The 19,485-nt window shown below is 40.8% G+C and overlaps 1 protein-coding gene across 2 annotated transcripts in view; it reads left to right on the top strand.

Annotated features, from left to right (window-relative positions):
• The window catches only part of fndc3ba (fibronectin type III domain containing 3Ba), an 84,815-nt gene that overhangs the window by 41,052 nt on the left and 24,278 nt on the right, over positions 1-19,485 (top strand). For both annotated transcript variants that reach the window (XM_026152459.2, XM_080294036.1), the window contains exons 4-8: positions 3,256-3,332; positions 5,454-5,685; positions 5,858-6,017; positions 6,690-6,820; positions 18,495-18,553. In XM_026152459.2, the coding sequence (XP_026008244.1) occupies positions 3,256-3,332; positions 5,454-5,685; positions 5,858-6,017; positions 6,690-6,820; positions 18,495-18,553 (659 nt within the window). The remainder of the gene's footprint in view (positions 1-3,255; positions 3,333-5,453; positions 5,686-5,857; positions 6,018-6,689; positions 6,821-18,494; positions 18,554-19,485) is intronic.

Genomic DNA, 19,485 nt, shown 5'->3' on the forward strand with positions numbered 1-19,485 from the left:
ACGGAGTTTTAGAAAATATCCACCCTGGCCGGAGTTTTTAAAAATCTCCGTTTTCAGTGACCAAAAACGCCGTTTACGTGTGGACGAAAGGTGCAAACGCATAGAAAAATCTGCGTTTTCAAAAATACCCGGGTACGTGTGGACGTAGCCTCAGTCTGTGTATGTATATGAATGTATGTATGAGGAGCTGCGCAAAAACACAAGTGTGTGTGTGTGTGTGTGTGTGTGTGTGTGTGTGTGTGTGTGTGTGTGTGTGTGTGTTTGTTTGTCTACATGTGTCTTTGTGAATGAGACTGTTTGTTGTGTGTGTGTGGATGAGACAGGATGCTTATTATGGGCATGTGTATATATTTTCATGTGTAATTCTTCAGTGACAAATACTAGACTTTTGAAGGTGGCACTTTAAAAATAAAGTCTCTAAATGTGTTTTAGACAGAATTAATTTAGTGATCTGAATATGTTCTGCTTTTTCAGTAAGCTTGAGTTTTTTTCGCTATGAATTTTTTATTTTCATTGCTTTTTTCTGTGTCATTAAATGTAATTATTTTGTGTTTCACTTCACTACACTTGTTGCTCATGATGACATTGTGTTTTGGGGTTTTTTTCTAACCATTCCTCTGTATTGCCCCGAGTGTGTCATGGTTGTGCTATTTCTATCTCTGTTCTGTGCAATACAAAACATACTTTGTATTAATTCCTGTGGTCCTCTTTGATTTCTTGAAGCAGAGTCTGTCAAACTAGAATATGTCATTGACCACCAGATGAACCCCCACATTAGACCACAGACCTCAGATTTATTTCATTAACCCTTCCAGTCAGGACTGCTTAGTTCCTGCTGTGGAAGCAACTTGTGTGCAGTGTTCTTTATCAGCAAACATAAGTAAGATATAAACCTACCCTCAGACACTGCTTTCCATTATGTGATGGCTTCTGAACTTGTTGGCTTCATGTCAGAATGACGACCATTGTCACAAAGTGGCAACTGCAGTCTGACTAGGTTGGGCATAGTAACATTTATGTCAATGAGCCAGAAATGTTACATATCACATTCCTGATTGCCTTGTATACATCAAAAATGTTAAGCTTTGCCCAACAGAGCAATATTTCCTCAGAGGAATTAAACTAGTCTTTGCAGCTCTGATTGTCTCTTGTTGTGGTTCATTACACGTGCTGATTCCTTGCTGTGGTGCAGGCAGAGTCATATGCATGCTATCTAGGATATGACTTGATATCTCATCTCTGCCCTGACCTCTTTTTAACTCAGAGGCGGAAGAAGCAACAGATGGAAGATGAGAAGCGGAAAAGCAAAGGGGAGCGGGGTTGGTTAGCTGTGTTGTCTAGGATTCCAGTAGGATTAGGTAGAGGAAGTTGTGACTCTATTCGTGGTGCTTAAAGGGTAGAGCTGGGGGTGAGAGCTGGGGGTGAGACCAGAGAGTGACGTTACCACAGTGTGAATCAAGGACCACAGTGACTTATTTGTACATTTGCGCACAAACAAACACGATTGAAAGCTTTTTGATGGACACATACAAACGTGTGATTATCTCGGGCTTTTGTGAATGAAAGTCAGTCTAATATTGTATGACTTGACAGCTCTGTGTGTGTGTGTGTGTGTGTGTGTGTGTGTGTGTGTGTGTGTGTGTGTGTGTGTGTGTGTGTGTGTGTGTGTGTGTGTGTGTGTGTGTGTGTGTGTGTGTTGAATAGCAGGACAAAGAGTGTCTTGTATTTTGGCAATGGTTTGGGAGGTAGTTAGGCTTGTTGGGTCCAGTCCTGGGGGCCAGGGATGGGAATGTTCAGTGTGTGTGTGACTGGAAGAATGTTGCTGTTTGCTGAGTGAAGAGCACAGAGGCAGCAGAGACTGTCCAAACACACGTCTGTTTGCCAAGTGTGTGTGCGTGTCTGAGTGACGATGCCTGAGATAGTGTGTGTGTGTGTGTGTGTGTGTGTGTGTGTGTGTGTGTGTGTGTGTGTGTGTGTGTGTGTGTGTGTGATTGGGGATTGGGGCAGTGTGTGAGTAAGAGGGGAAAGTGTGCTATGAGCAGTGGTGGAAAGAGGTGTAGAGCAGCTCTGTGTGTGTTTCCCCATGCTATGACCTTCTATTCAATGGAGACTTTCATATGCAGTTCTAGTCTCCATGGTAGGGGAGCAGACTAGACTGAAAGAGGCCTGTCTCTTCATACCTGTGACCTACTCACCGCACACACAAACAGACACACATACACATTAATCCACATTGCAGACTTTGCTCAGGTTGTTTTTCTGTGTGTAGGTGGGTGTGTGTTTACTGTACTGTTACCTGTTTGCTTGGCTGATGAGAGGTCAGTAAAGTGGGTGAGTAATGGAGGGCTGATGTGAAGGACGGAGAAAAGATGATAAAGATCATTGATGAAGTATGGAAAGGATAAACTTAGTAAGGAAGGCAAGGATCAGATGAGTAATATTGGAGGGAAGAAAGGATGTGAGTAATAACAGAAGCTGGGGAAAGAGGAGAAATCCCTGAAAACAGTCTGTGAAGTATGGAGTTAGAGGGTAAAGCAGCTGAAAAGATGAAAAATAGCCCTTTAACGGAGACTAGATTTTAGAATAGTCAACAAGTATGTAAGTGTTGTCAACTTGGGAAAAAAATGTTAATGTGTCTTCATAGTAGCATGTGTGCTTGGAGGTAGTGAAGGCCTCTGTGCAGTGTGATTTATTCTGAGGCTAGGTCTGCTTCCAGCTGTCCCGACGGGGTCCCAATGACTTTAACAGGCGCAGACCTCCATCACAGAAAGACAGAGGAAGAGGGAGACGGGAGATTTTTTTTGGAGGGGGGTATTTAGACAGTGGAAAAGTCAACATCATTTTCAGTCTGCTAATTCTATTTAGATTCGCATACTTCTCCTTCAGTGTAGAAACCTCATTTCTCAGTAAGCAGCCATGTACCCTTATTTTTTATACCTATAATTATCATAATAGTACTGCTGAATAGCCAGTAACAACGAAAAGGCTTGCTTATATTTATGTGTGAGCTGTTTGAGATTATACAAGCAGATTTGAAGGGAAGAGACTCTTATTTTTAAGTGGTTAATTACCTTTATTTCCTAGTATCTTCATACTGTGGGACTAAGTAACTATATAAAATAACACAGCCCAACCTTCAGCGTATCTGTCTACTTTATGTCCCCGCATGTGAACTGCCAACTGATGAATGTAAATGAGAATTTATCTAAGCATTAGTTGCCTGGTTGAGTAAATAATTCTTCTCCTTCCTCACAGGTCCTGCTGAGGTTCCCATGATGTCCCCAAATGGGTCGATCCCTCCCATCCACGTCCCCCCAGGCTACATCTCACAGGTTAGTTTATTTTTGTGTGTATTTTTCCTCAGTTTAATACTCTTTGACTTATTTTTTATGTTTATCGTGTTTGGGTTGTGTGGGAGCGTTTGAGTAAAGAAAAAAAAAAAATGGACTCAGGGGGAGATTTGTGCATGCACGACTACACTAAATTAGCTAGTGCTTCTCATTTCTCCACCAAAAAGAGGCTTCTTTTAAGTAATAAAAATGCAGATATTTCTTAATTTAATATATTTCAAGGTAAATTTACCCAGTGTTCATTTATTTTTTCAGTTCACTCAATTAGTCTGTCTGAAGACTGTTTCAGCATGTTGGTTCTTGTCACTGGAAAATTGTTATGATGCTGTAAATGGAAATAAATCCATAAATCAAACTCATGCGTTAACAGTAAAAAGTAGTTGCGTTAGTGTCCAAAACTGGAGAATATAGCAGCATAGCATATTTCTATGCACTGGCTGGTTGATAGACTAAGCAATTTGTACTTGTATAATGTTTTATTGAACAGCTATCAGAAGTGGGTCTAGTAGTCATTATTAAAGGATGCAGATGATAGGTTTTTTTTTTTTAGCCTGTGCTTGACTCCCACAAAAGTCACTTATTCTGTCTGTCATAGAGAAGCAACCACGCTGGTCTTCTTGACCCAACAGAGCACCAAGAATTTGGAGTATTAGGTTCAATTAATATTTGAGTCCTCTACAGGAAATGTGTATGCGCTTTCTCTATTAGATAACAACACCAGGACAATGAGAAAAAGAAGTCAATAAACTATCCTCACAAGATTTCAAAAAAATCCTGTGGTTTGTCTGTTGGCGAGATTGTGCTCTTACCCAACGGAGGTCGGGTCATTGGCTCACCGTGGGTGTGTGTTTGTGTGTGTGTGAGTGGGGACTGAGCCAAGCCTGAGCGGGAATCACTGTTAGATAAACAAGCATGATACGGGAGACAGGCATTCATTGGGCAAAATTTTTTTTGGAAGGGGGGGATTAGGGTTGCACGAAGGGGTGAAAGGAGAAAGAGCACTGCTGTGGTGGACAGTAGTGTGTTGAAGTAGTTGTGTCTTATGTGTCTAAAGTGCTCATGTGTATGTGTGTCCTCTGGGAGTTTTCACTAATGCCTGCAATGTGATGCCATGTGTGTTTGTGGGTGCTTCATATTTGGAATGTGCGTGTCCTTGCCAATAAATGTGTGCGCTTGTAGGCCTGGTCTGCACATACTCCTGCAGAGACTTTGCCCTTGTTTTTCTGTAAACACATCGTTTTTTCATGTGCAGCAGAGGGGATGAAAGGGCAGAGAGCGGGCCTCCTCCTCTGCATCTATTTGCTCCCTCTCAAGGTTTTTCTCACATCAGATTAGTTTTGTAACTCTCTTCCTCCCCTCCTGACCCTCTTTCATTCCCCACCATCTTTCTTTGTGTGGTGTCTGTTGCTTCTCAGTTTGTGTGGGGATTTCACGGTGGTGTTATTTAGTGTATGTGTGTGTGTGAGAGACAGTGTGCGGTGTTGTTGTTGTTAGGCACCAGCAGATGACTTCCCCCTCTCTGCAGGGAGTGTGTGTTTGCGCTCTTCTCGGAATGCAGGCCTGTGAAAGTATCTGAATAGTTGGAATGTGTGTGTCTGTATCTGTGTCCGAGTGAAAATGAATACAAGTATGGGATCTATGCTAATTTCAGGCAGTTCTCTGAAGCTTGTTGCCAGAAAAATGTGCAGGCCATCTAAGGACACATTTGTTTTTCATTGCTTTAAGGGACCGCACATCCTGTTGGTACACGCTCAGCTGTCAGATAAATCATGCAGTTAATTCTTTTATTAAATATCCACCATTTAACAGACAGAGCACCTGCTCTTGTAAAATAATGGGCAGTGAAGTACTCTTGGCATGATGGGCAATTCACTCAGTTCTCTGAATCACTTGACTTAAATTAAAGCCAGCACTATCTGAGGAACCTTTACTCAACAGTATATAAAGCAGTCAAAGGCAGTGTGCACTTTTCAAGTCTTGCGTGATTTGTAGGTACTAAAATTCAGGCGCACAGATGCACATTTCTTAGTCTTTTAGGCTTTTTAAAAATGTTATTTTCATGTTCTGTGAACCCATACTTAGCTTTTCTCCTCTCTCCCACAGGTGCTGGAAGATACCACAGGGGTCCGCCGAGTGGTTGTGACCCCCCAGTCTCCGGAGTGCTACCCTCCCTCCTACTCTCCAGCTCTCTCCCCCACACATCACCTGCCGCCATACCTGCCTCACCCTCACTTCATCCCCAACTCTCACTCTTTCTATCCTCCCGTCAGCCCTGGGGAGCTGCCTCCCCATCAGTACTACCAACACCACCTTCCCCCCATGTACGGCGATCCAGGTACTCGTGCTGACTGAACACAGGCCATCTGCAAAAACAAAAAAGAAAGCAAAAAAACAAAACCAAATCAGATTTTGACATTGAGTTAAAATTCAGTTACGAATATGCGTCACACAACCTGCACGGTACGAAATTTAACATGAAATATTTTCTATGCTCTTCTTCCTTGCAGAAATCATCCCAGTTTATGGGATGTCAAACTTCATAGGGAGGGAGGATACATACAGTAAGCCACAACCTAAAAAGTTAAAGGAACCGAGACAGAATCGAGTCAATTCTCCTCCCTCTACTCCCTATAAGGGCAGCTTTGGGCCAGCACACAATGGATACAGGTGATCATCATTTATGAGATGCACTTTAAGATTAGCCAACTCATTAATGGTTAGACTTCTGAAGGCACGATGTTGATGATTTATATATTCATTTCATTTTTTATGTCATTATATGGAGGTAATATAAAAATCAGTTAACTAAGCTGTGTAAAATTTTAATGTATTAGCTGTTCATTTGGAATAAGAATGGACCTGTTTTCACATGTATGCCTGAGTGCTAGTAATTACATGCTGCAGCTGCAAATGTCCAAATAAGTGAACTCTACCCACACCTTTCCTAACACAAAGTTAGAGCACACAGTTATTTGAAGCATTCACAGGGATTACATAGGCATCATGTGTTAACCTCAGCTGCAAAAAGTACACCCAATATTAGTGTGAAAATCCATAAACACAAACACAACCTTGCTAAATGTTGTTCTGTCGATTTTGCCCATGTGTGAAAACAGCTCATGTGAAGGAATCTTTTGCTAGGAATTTTTTTCTTTCTTTTGATCTATTTTCCACACCTTATTTAGTTAGTATTTTTATTGAAGAGAAAGGTGAACAGCTCATTTGGTCACTGCAGCTTTTGGTTGCAACTGAGCAAAGGGTGTATGATTTATATACTTCTTGTTTTATGTCTTTTATGTAAATACAATGAATTCTGTTGTGATTTTCTTCGGGATGCAGCAACAAATCACACGGCCCAACGCTCGGGTCAGCGGGGTCTGGTGGTGGAGTTGGCAGTCCAGGAGGGAAGAAGCCAGAGAGACGGCTCCGCAGCAGTCCGCGAAACAGTGAACCAGACACACACACACAAGGTAGGACTTGCACAAACACAAGGGCATGAGAGAGACTAGTACCCACTGTCAATGAATATTTTTCTGTCTTAAATGTATACGTCGATATAGTTCAAATAGTTTCAAATAGAAAAAAAATGACACTCAATAAGTAACATTAAACACGGATGTTGACATGAATGAGTCCTGACACAAACCTGCATCACAGACATACAGACAAGTATAAAAGAGTTAAATCAAAATATCATATTTCAGTGTATCCGCTTATCGCAAGATCCGAGACACCAAATCAAAAGAAAGGAGACAGTCTCAATGTGAGCGTTTTAAAGTTTAAATATCTGCTCAACAGAAAATGTCACTACAGTCTCTTTATTTTCCAAATAATAGACATGTCACCATGCAACAAGATCATCTTTTATATGTGAATAATTTGTGTTCTCTGTGACATTTCTGTCTTGCTCTGTGTGACTTACTTTGTCCTCTTTAACCTCAGTGCCCCTCTGCATTCAATTAAATCAAATAAAACAACCTTTGCTCCTCTCTTTCTATCACTGTCCTTTTTTTGTCACACAGAAAGAAATGAATGGATGAATGCAGCCTCACTGAGTTGAAGGGATAGGGGGGTGTGGGCAGGGAGGTGGAGAAAGGGGGTAAGGGTTGTCTGGGTAAGCACATAGCTGAATCTGTCCCTGAGCACTATCATTTTACCCTTGCTACAATACCGGCCTTGTTGGTGAAGGCTTAGCCGTGGGGGGGATGGTTGAGAGAGGGGTGAGAGAGATGGGGGAGGGTGGAGTCACATACCTGTAGAGCCCTGCTTGAGATGAAGGAAACCTTTGAGCGCTGAGATTTAGATACCGCAGCTTAGCCTTATCGCTCAGACACACATGAACATCAGCACATGTGCAAAGACATTAAGGCACACACACACACGTGCGGTTCTTCTTTAATGGCAGGTCTTTTGACGCATAAGATGAATGTCTGAGCTGTTAAAAATGACAGAATATTTCATTATACACACACACACACACACACACACACACACACACACACACACACACACACACACACAAAGTGATGTTTTTGAAGGTGATGACAGAAACAAAGTGAGACGTAAATTGATTGACTGTACTTGTCAGGCTCTTTTAAATTTACCCTCCCCATAAAACTTTGGCTTAGTCACTCACAGCATGGTGCAGGATCACAGGGATCTTCCAGCTAGGTTTGGTGTGGAGATGCTGATCAGGCACAACATTAAAACCACTTGTCCAATATTATGTGGGCTTCTTTTGTCATGGCAAAACAGCTCTGGCTTGTCAGGGAGTGAACACTGGATCACTTAAGGAAAGGGAGGGGGTGCCTTCAGAACAGATCTGGGATGTCAGATTTATTTTTACATTTTGTGCCACATGTAATCCATTGTGATTTTAAGTGGGCTAGATGAGCAAAACTCCACTTTCTGTCAGTGTAAAGATATTTATATACTCATTTAATCCTTGAGATATCTTAACATAAAATGAGAAAGTGCAATTTCAGCAGCACATCTCAGTTTTTCTACACAAGTAAATTAAAATTTGTTATTGCAAGTGTGTTTTTTTTTACACATGTATTGTAATTAAATGTGTAGTTTTACAATTTGCATGTGTGAAATTGCAGAGAAAGTTCCGGTAGCTCACTGCCCAGAGTTTCACATATTTATAAAAAAGTTTTTGTTTATTGATGACTTTATTTTTTTTTTTTAAAGCCAAATTTCTATTGTAGACAATGAAAAACAGGAACGTTGCTCTCATTTAATTTTTTATCTATTACTTAGCTCCTTTGGTATGTAGTATGAATGGCTTTGGATAGGTCTTTATCAGTGCAAAAAGCTGTACAAATTCTAAAAATAGAGTCCAAAAATTTATGCTTTTCCAAAGTCGTCCACCAGGCCACACTGGATGTCTTTGCTGGGGATGATTTTGGCTCCAGGCCCTTATGTTTGACACTCCTGTTTTAGATAGATCAGTTGCATCCTACTCATGCTCGATCCAATTGGGAATTGGGGAGTTTAGAGGCTGGGTCAACAACTTGAATCCTTGTTTGTGTTTCTGAGCCAATTTTTGGGGGGAAGACGTTGTCTGCTGAGATGACCACTACCATTGGTTAGTTCATTTAATAAACACAGATCTGCAGCATTGCTTAGGCAGGTGCTGTGTTTCAAAGAACCATGTTAGGAATATAAATTTACTGTCAGAATATTGCATTGAATATTGAGTTAGTTTTCCACATCCATGCAATGTTGGTGACTAGAATTTTGTTTTTGTTGCTCACAGCTCTGAAAAATGATCTTTAAAAAAATGTAACAGCACCACCAACTCCATCCAGGAAAATGTCCACATAACGCAATCAAATGTGTACACTGGACTTAATCAGTATGGAAACTACTTCCTTTTTACATTTTTTCACAATAATAGTCATTATAATAATTAAGAAAAGTGAAAAAAGTAAAAAAACGTACACACTAAAGTAAAGAGCTAACACATCTGTACACATGCAAGTTGACATCTGCAAATGCAAACCAAAACCAAACATCTTATTGCACTGCAACAAAAGGGAGATTGCACAGCTTACAGTACACACACACGTGTGCGCGCACACACTAGAGGGAATTAGCTAAAATCAGCCACAGGATGAAAAGGGAAGTGAGATCAACATCTCAGCTTATGGGATTCATAGTTTCATGTGCCACATACTGTACAACTCAAACAACCATAACACTCTTGACAGATAGGAGCATGTCAGCGTGTCATTTGTTGTTTGGTCTACCAGGGTCTCAGTACAGGGCTGGAGATCAGGCTGAGTCAGCTGGATATATCACACAACACACTTGCACACCAACACACAACCACACATATGCTCAAACACCCCGTGACTGAGCTTCCTGTAAAACAATCAGACCATGAGGCTCCAGAGGATAGGGGGGCAAACGGTGAGAAAGGGGGTGGAATGCTGGATTTGAAGGACAGATGCGAGAGGACAGAGATGGATGCAAAGTTTTCTTTATCGCAGAGAAGGCAGAGATGGAAAGACAGAGAGGCGCAAAGTTAAAGAGCAGAGTACAAACATTCCAACAAAGTTGCTCCTTGGCCCGATGCATCCAAGTCAAGTCCAATCCAGAATACCACACACACACACCACACATAGCCGCCTACGCTTTGCCCTTGATGCCCTTGCTTTATATGTGTGTGTGTGTGTGTGTGTGTGTGTGTGTGTGTGTGTGTGTGTGTGTGTGTGTGTGTGGCTGTTGCCCCAGTGCCAGCAAGGCAGCAGGCTTACTTGGCCAGCAGAGCGTCCATTCTCTAGTAAAGCCAGCTCTACAGGCCCTGTTCCTCAGAACTGAGCTGCTTGCTGAGCAGAAACAGATGTGGGCTCCGTCCCTTCTGTTCCTCCATCTTGCTTCTGCATCATCACCACCACAGATCCTGTCTCTCACTCAAAAAAACCTGGGATTTCAGCAGAAACAGATGGACCAGTTCCCTCAGCTCCTCCATCTTTTTCTTCTACGTCACTGCTAAGCACTGTGAAAGCAGGAGAAACCAGATGTGTGCTGCTTTGTCCACTATGTCGTCTCTGTGAATGAGGTGTGGAAAATAAGAAGGGTTCACAGTCATAGATATGGAAGTGGTCTGTTATCTTAAGGTATGTCTGTTATCTTAAGGTATGAGAGGTATGGAAACCCACCTTCTCTATTATGTGAAGAGATTTTTATAGGCTACCAATCACGACAGTGTTCCAAGAAAGACGTTTTAAAAGCAAAAAAAGCATGAGTGTAATTCAGCGTTTAACCATTTCTTTGCTTCATAACTGAAGAACATTTCTAAAATATTTACTTGAAAAATATTCTCCTTACATGTTCTACAGTGGCCTCCTTTTTCAGACTTTCGCCATGCATTTTTCAGGTTATAAAAGTATCAACAGTAGCGACTGAGCTTTATCATGGCCACTTCACTTTGCATGGAAAATTCACTCAAGTAAGCATTTTCACTTGACCTTCAGATATTACTGTCTCTGCGAAGTCAAAGCATGGCTATTTTTTAAGTAAACTGTACGAGAAGTTAGAATTATAGCATAATTTAAATGCTAAAACATTTATTACAAGAAACACTAGTAGAGAGAGTTAATAAGGCAAAGTATTAGCAATGTCCTTTGCAAAATAATCATTAAGTTTACATAAAGCAGAATTTTACCCCTGATGCAAGTCCCAGGACTCTTTCTCTTGTTAGACAAATATAAACCACTGCACTAAGTAGCCATCCTATCTAATTAAGTTAAAATGCCAATTAGTGAGAAATTCATAGCACTAGTACTGGTAAAATGAGGCATGTACTGCAGTTTTTTGTAAGGTTTTATAAGCTCGTGTGTCCTTTGACCGAGTCCAGTCGTGACTCATCAATTATGTATGTTAACCATCCAGCTCCTTCCAGCTTCTCCTGCTGTGATTGCAGAAGCGGGCCTGAAAATGTGTGAATACACACCCAGCCTTTCCTTACTGGATTGTTTTTGTGAGTTGCCATGGCAATAATCTCAGGCCCCCACCCTCCCACAGACACACAGAAAAACTCCTACCCCTTCCCACAAACCCAAATATGGCCATGTTTGTAGGGCAACCTGGAGGCCAGAGAGGTGGAAGAAAGAGACTAGAAGGTGAAAGTTGAGATAATAAAAACAGAAAATGCACAAGAAAAAAAATGAGAGTTGGAAATAAGAGTCAAAAGGAGACATGTACAGAAAACAGAAAGCGAGTGTGGGATGGCTTTATCAGCAGAGGAATGTCTTTCCCGCTAATATCGTGTAACAGGACTAATGGGATTAGAAGGGGAGGGTATTCTTGTTAGTCACAATGGGTACACCAGATATTTCACCATTCAGTTGAATGAATCTTGTGATACAAGTGATAAACTATAGCACCTAGTCATTCTACACTGACCAGACTTGTGCAAGTCTTGCTTAGAAAAACAAAATTATAGTTGATTTAAACTTGCTAAGTAATTTAGTGTCCTTGGTCGTCAGTTTTAGGAAAGGGAAAGACCTGACGCTGCTTCCCTTTAGATATTTTTTTCCATTTTATGTCACTCAGGTGGCCTTTATACCACTTACCCAAGAAACTTAAACGTAATAATTAAAGCTAAAAATGCAGAGTATAAAGCAGCGATCCATATAAGATGAAAGCAAGGTTGGTTAGCAAGCAAACACACTGTCTGGCAGCACTAGTTAAACACAGAAACCTGCTGTTAAGTGCTAAATAATATACAAACTCTGCATCTCACCCACCAAAACTGAAGACCAGACTGTAGGTGTTTGTACAATCAGCCACTCATAAGACAAATGCATTTAAAATTGTTTCAAAAAGTCCCAACGCTACAAACACTTTCAAGAGCTCTGAAATGAGCACAGTTAGAAGACACGTGGCAATTACAGTCACCTGTGTTGGCTTCCATCTCTCTGTTAGAGCAGACATGTCTGTAATTGTGTAAACTTTGATTGACCCCTGGTCTTAGGGGATTGATTTGTGTTTGACCTCAAGTGGCCAGTTGAGGAACTGCAGGCCAGTGTGGCTACCTGTAGTTTTGCTTGGTAGGTTTTGAATTTCTTCGACCATGTCTTACGAAATAATAAATCTAAAAGGGCTTCTTTAAAAAATATGTGAGAAGAGGCATGATTTAACAAACCAACATGAAACACATGAAAAAGGTCATTTGGGAATCTTGGGATAATTTTAACGTTTCATCAAAACCTAAAATTTCATTTTTGAAATTCACACACATGAAACCTCCAGTAACTCACAAATAAACTGGGATTTAGTGAGTTGTTGTTGTTTTTGTTTTTTTAATGGATGTTGCCAGTTTGTTTACACAAATTGCTTTTGGGAAATGAGTCACAAAAAACCATCAGATTTAAGTAAAACTATACAAATGACTGATATTGGAGCATGGACAGCTATCACCTTGCTTATTAATGTACTTATTGGTGCCATCAAATGCATGCACAGTATGCACAGTGGGTAAAGACAATTTCTGTCATTACTAAGAACAGCTTAACAACAGCCTAAGGCATTTAAATTTAAATTGAGGTATTTATTTTTAATTTGCCTTTGCAGTAAAGGAGACATTGCATTGATTAGTCTCCAACTATCTACCACTTTGTTGTTTGCCTTTTTGTCGCTGTTCCTGTTTTTAACCAGCCCTGCTATCTGTGGATTGTGTAATTCCCTCCCGCTGTCTGCCAGTCTGCACTCACTCCCTCAAACTTTTTTTTTTTTTGGCTGAGCAGGGTCAAATGGGGTCAGGGTTCTGAGAAACGCATCCCCCATAATCCCTCACTGCTTAGCCAGGTTGCTTTGTCACTCACAGCACGTACATTCTTTTATAAACACATGTGCATGCATGTGCAAATGGTATGAAAACGTGGATAGACTTTTTTGTGTCAGCTGGCAGTTGAAGTGTTCATTTTCTTCCTTAGTGAGAGGGTTGCAGTGGAAAAGGTCTCTGTGTCTACATTGGCATGCATGCATGCATATTAAAAGATAACAGGTTAGGAAAGGGAGTCAAAAAATGTGATTTTGAGTATAAGAGTATAAGAAGGCCTTTGTATTCCAATATTTGCAACACATGAGCTTTTATATATTATTTTTATGGTCTGGTAGCTTACCCTTCATTTTGCATAGTCTTTATCATTTACATGCACTCTTTCTAAACGGTTATTAATGACCAAGAGATTAGGTTGCGTATGCAGACATCCAGCAGTAGTAACCAAATTCTTCCCCAGGATGACCCCTTACCCTATTCTTATTTTTGTGAAGTCCATTAAGCAGGTTACAAGAGAAAGTGAGTCATAATCAAGATTCTTATTTGCAAGTGTCACTTCATCTGTGTTTTGATATTTGATTCTTGAATATACTTCTTGCTTCTTTACTTTCCACTCACCTTATTTGCTGCCTTTTTCTTTTTTACTCTCCAACTTTTCCACGTTACTCTGGACCAGTCCCTCTGTCCGTCTGTCCTTTTCTAATCCCTTTTATAAACCATAACGGCTCTGGCCATGAGAACCAAACCTTCACCATGACAACCATAAATTCAGGCATGTCCCAACAACTTCTTCACTTTGTGTGTGTGTGTGTGTGTGTGTGTGTGTGTGTGTGTGTGTGTGTGTGTGTTTGTGCGCTAGTGTGTGTAGCCCAGCTGTTGAACAGATGGAATGCTTGCTATGCAGTAGATGATAATAGTGTGGAATCTGAGGTCTATGCCCCTCTCTACCTCTATTTGCCTCTTTCCTCTCCGCTCTCACTTCTGAACCCACTCCTTCCCTTCTGGTCTTTCTCTGATCTCCACACCTCTCCCTGCTACAGATTGAGCGTCCATCACTTTGCTTTGTTCTCTCTGATTAGAGGCTTCTAAAGATGGGTATCATAGCTCACTTTGTTCCTTTTGAGCGACACACCACACGCACCCTGTGGCCCAGTACGTGTGTGGAGCGGGGGCTGAGTGAGCGGCCGTTGCCACATTTTTCACATTTTTTTTCTCCAGGCCTTAAAGGTCTTTTTCTGTCCCAGTGCAGACAGACTGTGTCTACGAGCCATAGGCCATCATGCAGGAGGAATGCAGTCTCCTGAATGTCAAAGTGACTCACATTTTACTGAAACGCTCTTTGCAAGTGACATAACTAATTTTGAAGTCTCTGGATGTGTAACATTTAAACATTTAGGAAAATGCTGTAAACAGGGAGGGAGAAAGCGGTACAATTTACAGCGCAAAGACAGGAATGAAGAGAGTCAAGCTTACTCTTTGCTTTTAAGTCGACTTCAATATATTTAAGAAAGAAACATCCAGTCATGAAGCTTCAAATTATATAGTGGGAAGTGCTTAGACTAATCTGAGGTTTTGTTAGTCAGAATAAAATGATGAGACTAACCAAGGCCATTACCACCAGGTGGGAATTCTGGTGGTCACTTTCTTAGCATGACTGTCTTCTCTCCTACGTTTATGACTTAACGGAAGTTTTAAGCTAAAATAGTTCCCTGTTTATTACATTAATTTACTCCAGGTCTCCATCGGTCCTAGTAGTTTGCAGTTGCTGTTGTGCCAGAAAGGCATGTTGCACCATGAGAAGAAGGTATGCGAGTGGTTATTAATCTCCCTAGGAGGCATATTGCTAGCATCTGGAAGAAACTGTCAATGCCTTTTGTCTGCTTCACAGGCAAAAATGATGCTATTAATGATTCAACTGTTTCTTTGTTTTTTACTATTCTTATTAATAAAGGGGAAAAATATTCAGATTGGACCAAAAACAAACAAACAAACAAACAAACAAAAGAAATCCAAGCGATGATCACAGTTAGTTATTTTAATAACATACCTACATTATCATTGCTTCTGTAGAATGTCTCATACCACTACAGAGCGCTGTTATAACAAAATAAAAATATGTACATACACTATATACTTCTGCTGTATTTTTGTAACTTTTAGGAAAAGCCAACCTGGATTTGTAAGTGAGTCATTACTTTATTTATCCGGCTGTTGAGATCAATGGTGTGCATCTGCTCTGCACCTACTGATGATGTCAGTAAAGTTTCTGTAATCCTTTCCTGACATCATCCTAATCCTTTTTCCCTCTTTCCACTTTCATCCCCCCTTTGTCCTCCTCTCCGTTGATCCCTGGCTTGCTCTTTGTCTCTCAATTTCCTTGTGTTTTTATACCTAATCTCTTACCCAGACTCATCTTTCCCATCCTTTCCCCTCTCTTTGCACTCTGTCTTTTAGTGTCTCTCTTTCTTCCTATAAAATCTGCCCGTCGCCTGGTCCCCTCCCCCCATCATTTTCCCTTATTCCTCTTCTTCCTGCTGTCCGTTGTGCTCCGTCTGACTGTTCTCGGTAATCAAACACAGTCGGTCAGACACAGACGGGATGTGAGGTCAGACGAGAATAGGAAGTTATGGTGCGTGGGCAGCGCCAAAAACAGAAGAGAGAGGAACAGTAAGGACACAGGAGGGTGTGGAGTAACACCGAGTAGAGGTTCCGTTTCAGATTTCAGCTGTCAGCATCATCTCCTGGTTCATCTCGGTATTAAACACTTAACCAGATGGACTCGCCAACGACCGCCAGTCATAACACTCAGTGGTGAGGTAAAGAAGTAGTGTTTTTCAAACGTTATTACACGTCTTCTGAAATATTAAATAAGTTCTCTTCTTATGTCAGAAGTTGAATTTGTTGAGACCACCTCTTAACTTTATGCTCTTGGTTACATGAGACCAGTACTGTAAATGTGGGGCAAAATCACTGAGCAGGCCATACTCCTGTCTTTTTTTCACTCAACGGCTGATCCGATAAGCTGGGTCAGCCTGTTTGATGGAGCTCTTCATGTCTGGAGCTGTGCTGTAATTCCATAAAAGAGAAAAAGTTCGGTTTTGTCCTAATGGAAGAATGGAAAGATAAGTGTATGTATAAAAAAAGGAGAGAAAAGAGCACTAATGAGCTAATGTGTCTAGCAGTGCATCTGTTGAACTCTATCCGTGCTGCCAGCCCCAACACACACATGTACAAACAGTAGCTTAAACTTCCCCCCCACTGCCCATCAGCAATCTCCTGTGACCTAATACTGAGACGCACACACACAGTCTCTCTTTTGCTCTTGCCCTTTTTTTCTCACACACAGGGAGGGCAAGTAGAGGTTGTGCTTCCATGACATCACTGTTGCCATGACTCATAAGTGTACCCCAGGCACATTAAGGCGCTCTCCTCCATAACCCGTCAGAGGAACCGACATACATGCACACACACACATGCACACTCCATCATTTGTGCCAAATATACATCGATCTTTGAAACCCAAACTGCGTTTTACACAAATATACTGCGCTTGTGTGTAAGGTCTCCATTCACGTGCATGCACGCATGCTTGCATGTTTGACAGTTTCCTCGCTCCTGTAGCACGAGCATCAATCAATCTTGGTTTCATGCAGGTCTAGCTGTTGCTTACCTTCACGCAAAGATTCATAGAGACATCCTGTGTGATCTCGAGTGGTCACACTGAAATGGAGAAAACAGATTCCCTTCAATCAGGAAAAACCTCAACTTCGGGGATCACACGGGGTGGGGGTGGGCGGCAGCGGTGGGGGAGTGGGAAGTTCCCACACGTGTGCGCACACATTCACTTGCGCTCACCCTCATAACAACCTCGAGCGTCTACTAAATCACCTTTACATGTGTCGGTGGACCAGTTTTTATATGCATGTGTTTATGCTGCTCACTTTCAAAGAGGCTGTGCAGAACCAGTGACACACTCAGAAGGGACAGTAAAAACAACAGCTCCACTCCCACCCTGAAATGCTTTCTAAGTAGCCTTTATCTTCATGTGGGTTACAAATATTCTCATTATAATTATTTTGAACAGATTATATTTGAGAAATGAAAGGAGTCATTGAAAAATGTTTCCCGCTATCTGTTAGAGACAGCTTCATATTCTAGGTCAAAATCGAAACTTTGATTTGTAATAGATGAAAAACTGCAAAATCTCAGTTCTAATAAATGGGAAATGTGCTTTTGTGATTTTTGCTTAATAAACGATTGAATGAATAATTGATTGTCAAAATAGCTACATGTGAAATGTCTAATTCTAAGCTTCAGAATTACTTTTCATATGAATATCACATGTCACTTCCAAGCTAAATCTGCTTAACTGCGTTTTAAAGAATGCACGAAACACAGTCATCATATACACATGTATTCAGTAGAAGTCGCGCAATAAAGTCAACAAACTGGGCTGCAACAACAGCCAAACTGATGTCAGACCTTCCTGGGAACAATTACTCACAGATGTAGATATAGTTGATGTGAAAATGGTGCATCATAATGATTAGAATTATTATTTCTATGAACTGTTTAATCTGAAAACAATCATCAGTTTTTATGTACAAAGCAGAGTAGCCATTGTGGAATATGAGTCATGTTTATTTATTTATTTATTTGTTTGTTTTGGTGATCCCCATATTGTTTCATAGGTCAGAAATTTATGAGTAATCCTTTCTGTGGAATGCATTTAGGTTTTTCCTCTCCTCCTCCCCAACAGCTGTGTAACGACTTGATGAGATGAAATAGGCACTTACTGAAGAAAACAAGTGTTGCATCACACACCATTTGGCAACAGAATTTCTAAAGAATTGATGGGGGTTTTTTATTTTATTTTGGGCTATTTTTGTTTCATTTTTCCACAGATGGTTGAATTATTTGATGGACTGAAAATGCCACAGAAAACATTACAGTTGATTAGGGAATGCAAATGCTTTTTGGTGACATTTTCAACCTTAATTCCCCCGTTTAAACGCAAACCTTGGCCGACCTTGTGTAATAATGAGCCCTCGATTTCTACATTTGACAGTACCGGTAACATCTGGGAGCTGAAAATGTTCTCATTGTCTCATTTTCAGCCATGCAGCCAATGTGGATGTGATTTGAAAGTTAGAATTTTCACTGGCAATCAAACTCACATTAAGAAAGGTAGAAACAGTTTTCATAGATTGTAATTATGGCCTGACATGTGGGGGAAAATGCCCTTGGGAATTCTCACCCCAGTTTATACACAGAGCCTCTCTTTTATGATGGAATATTTATTATGTCATTCTTGATAATTACTGTCTTTTTTTGTCTGTCTTTCTCCTCAGATCATGATTCAGAGGGGAAGCGTGTTCAAGACATGCTGTCTGCAATCGAAAAACCACAGGTTGGCATACCTCTTCCCACAACTGCACGCACACACACATTCAAACCGCTCTCATCAATCACTTCCCTGTCCGATGCAGTCACAGCTGGCTTAAGCAGTGATGACTTTTCCGTATGTTTATTTGGTCTCTTTGAGTCACATGAAAATGAAATGCTTACGTTTAGAATAATATCTATACTGACTTGTATATGCAGCACATTCCTCATTTTCAATGTTTTTTGGGGGGCTTGAGCAGCAGGGAGAGTAATTATAATTTACGCTGTGCTAATGCTGGCCACCTGAGGGCAGCATCTGCTCACCCAAGCTGCACACTCTGTAATAGCTTTTTTCCTTCCCTGAGGGGAATGTGATTGAATGAATGAGCTGCTTCTGTGCAGACATGGTTTACTAGAGAGGAACTGCTCATTCCAAGTTAAAACAGTTTGGTCAGCATGCTGTGCCCATTTAACATCTTTGAGTTTACGCCGCGGCTTGAGACTGTGACAACTGAGTGATGATACAAAGAGGATATTTAGTATAACTACAGATGGAGATGCTGAGAAATACATGAAATAGATTTTTGATTGATGTCCAGTAGTAGTGATTTATCTATGCTTAAAACCTCAGATAACTTATAAACTGATCAAGTTTATTATAGTTGAGAATGAGAAGTAATACAATTCGGAGGTTTCCTTGTGACACTGTCTATTTTTTCAGTGCCGATGCATGATGCATGTTCGATGTCCTATAACTTAAAGCGTTTATGATGAATGCAGTAGTCTGTTGCAAATGTACACATAGAGTTATATAAACAGCATAAATTCACCTGGATGGATGGATTCAGCTTTTTTTCAAACAGGCATTTAAACCACAAGATGTTGTGGTTTAAAATATTTAAAAAGGACTACTATTGGTAACATTGTATGCAAATCCAACAGTCATTTGTACAGTGG

The sequence above is a fragment of the Astatotilapia calliptera genome, chromosome 19, assembly GCF_964374335.1.
Source record: "Astatotilapia calliptera chromosome 19, fAstCal68.1, whole genome shotgun sequence".
NCBI lineage: Eukaryota > Metazoa > Chordata > Actinopteri > Cichliformes > Cichlidae > Astatotilapia > Astatotilapia calliptera.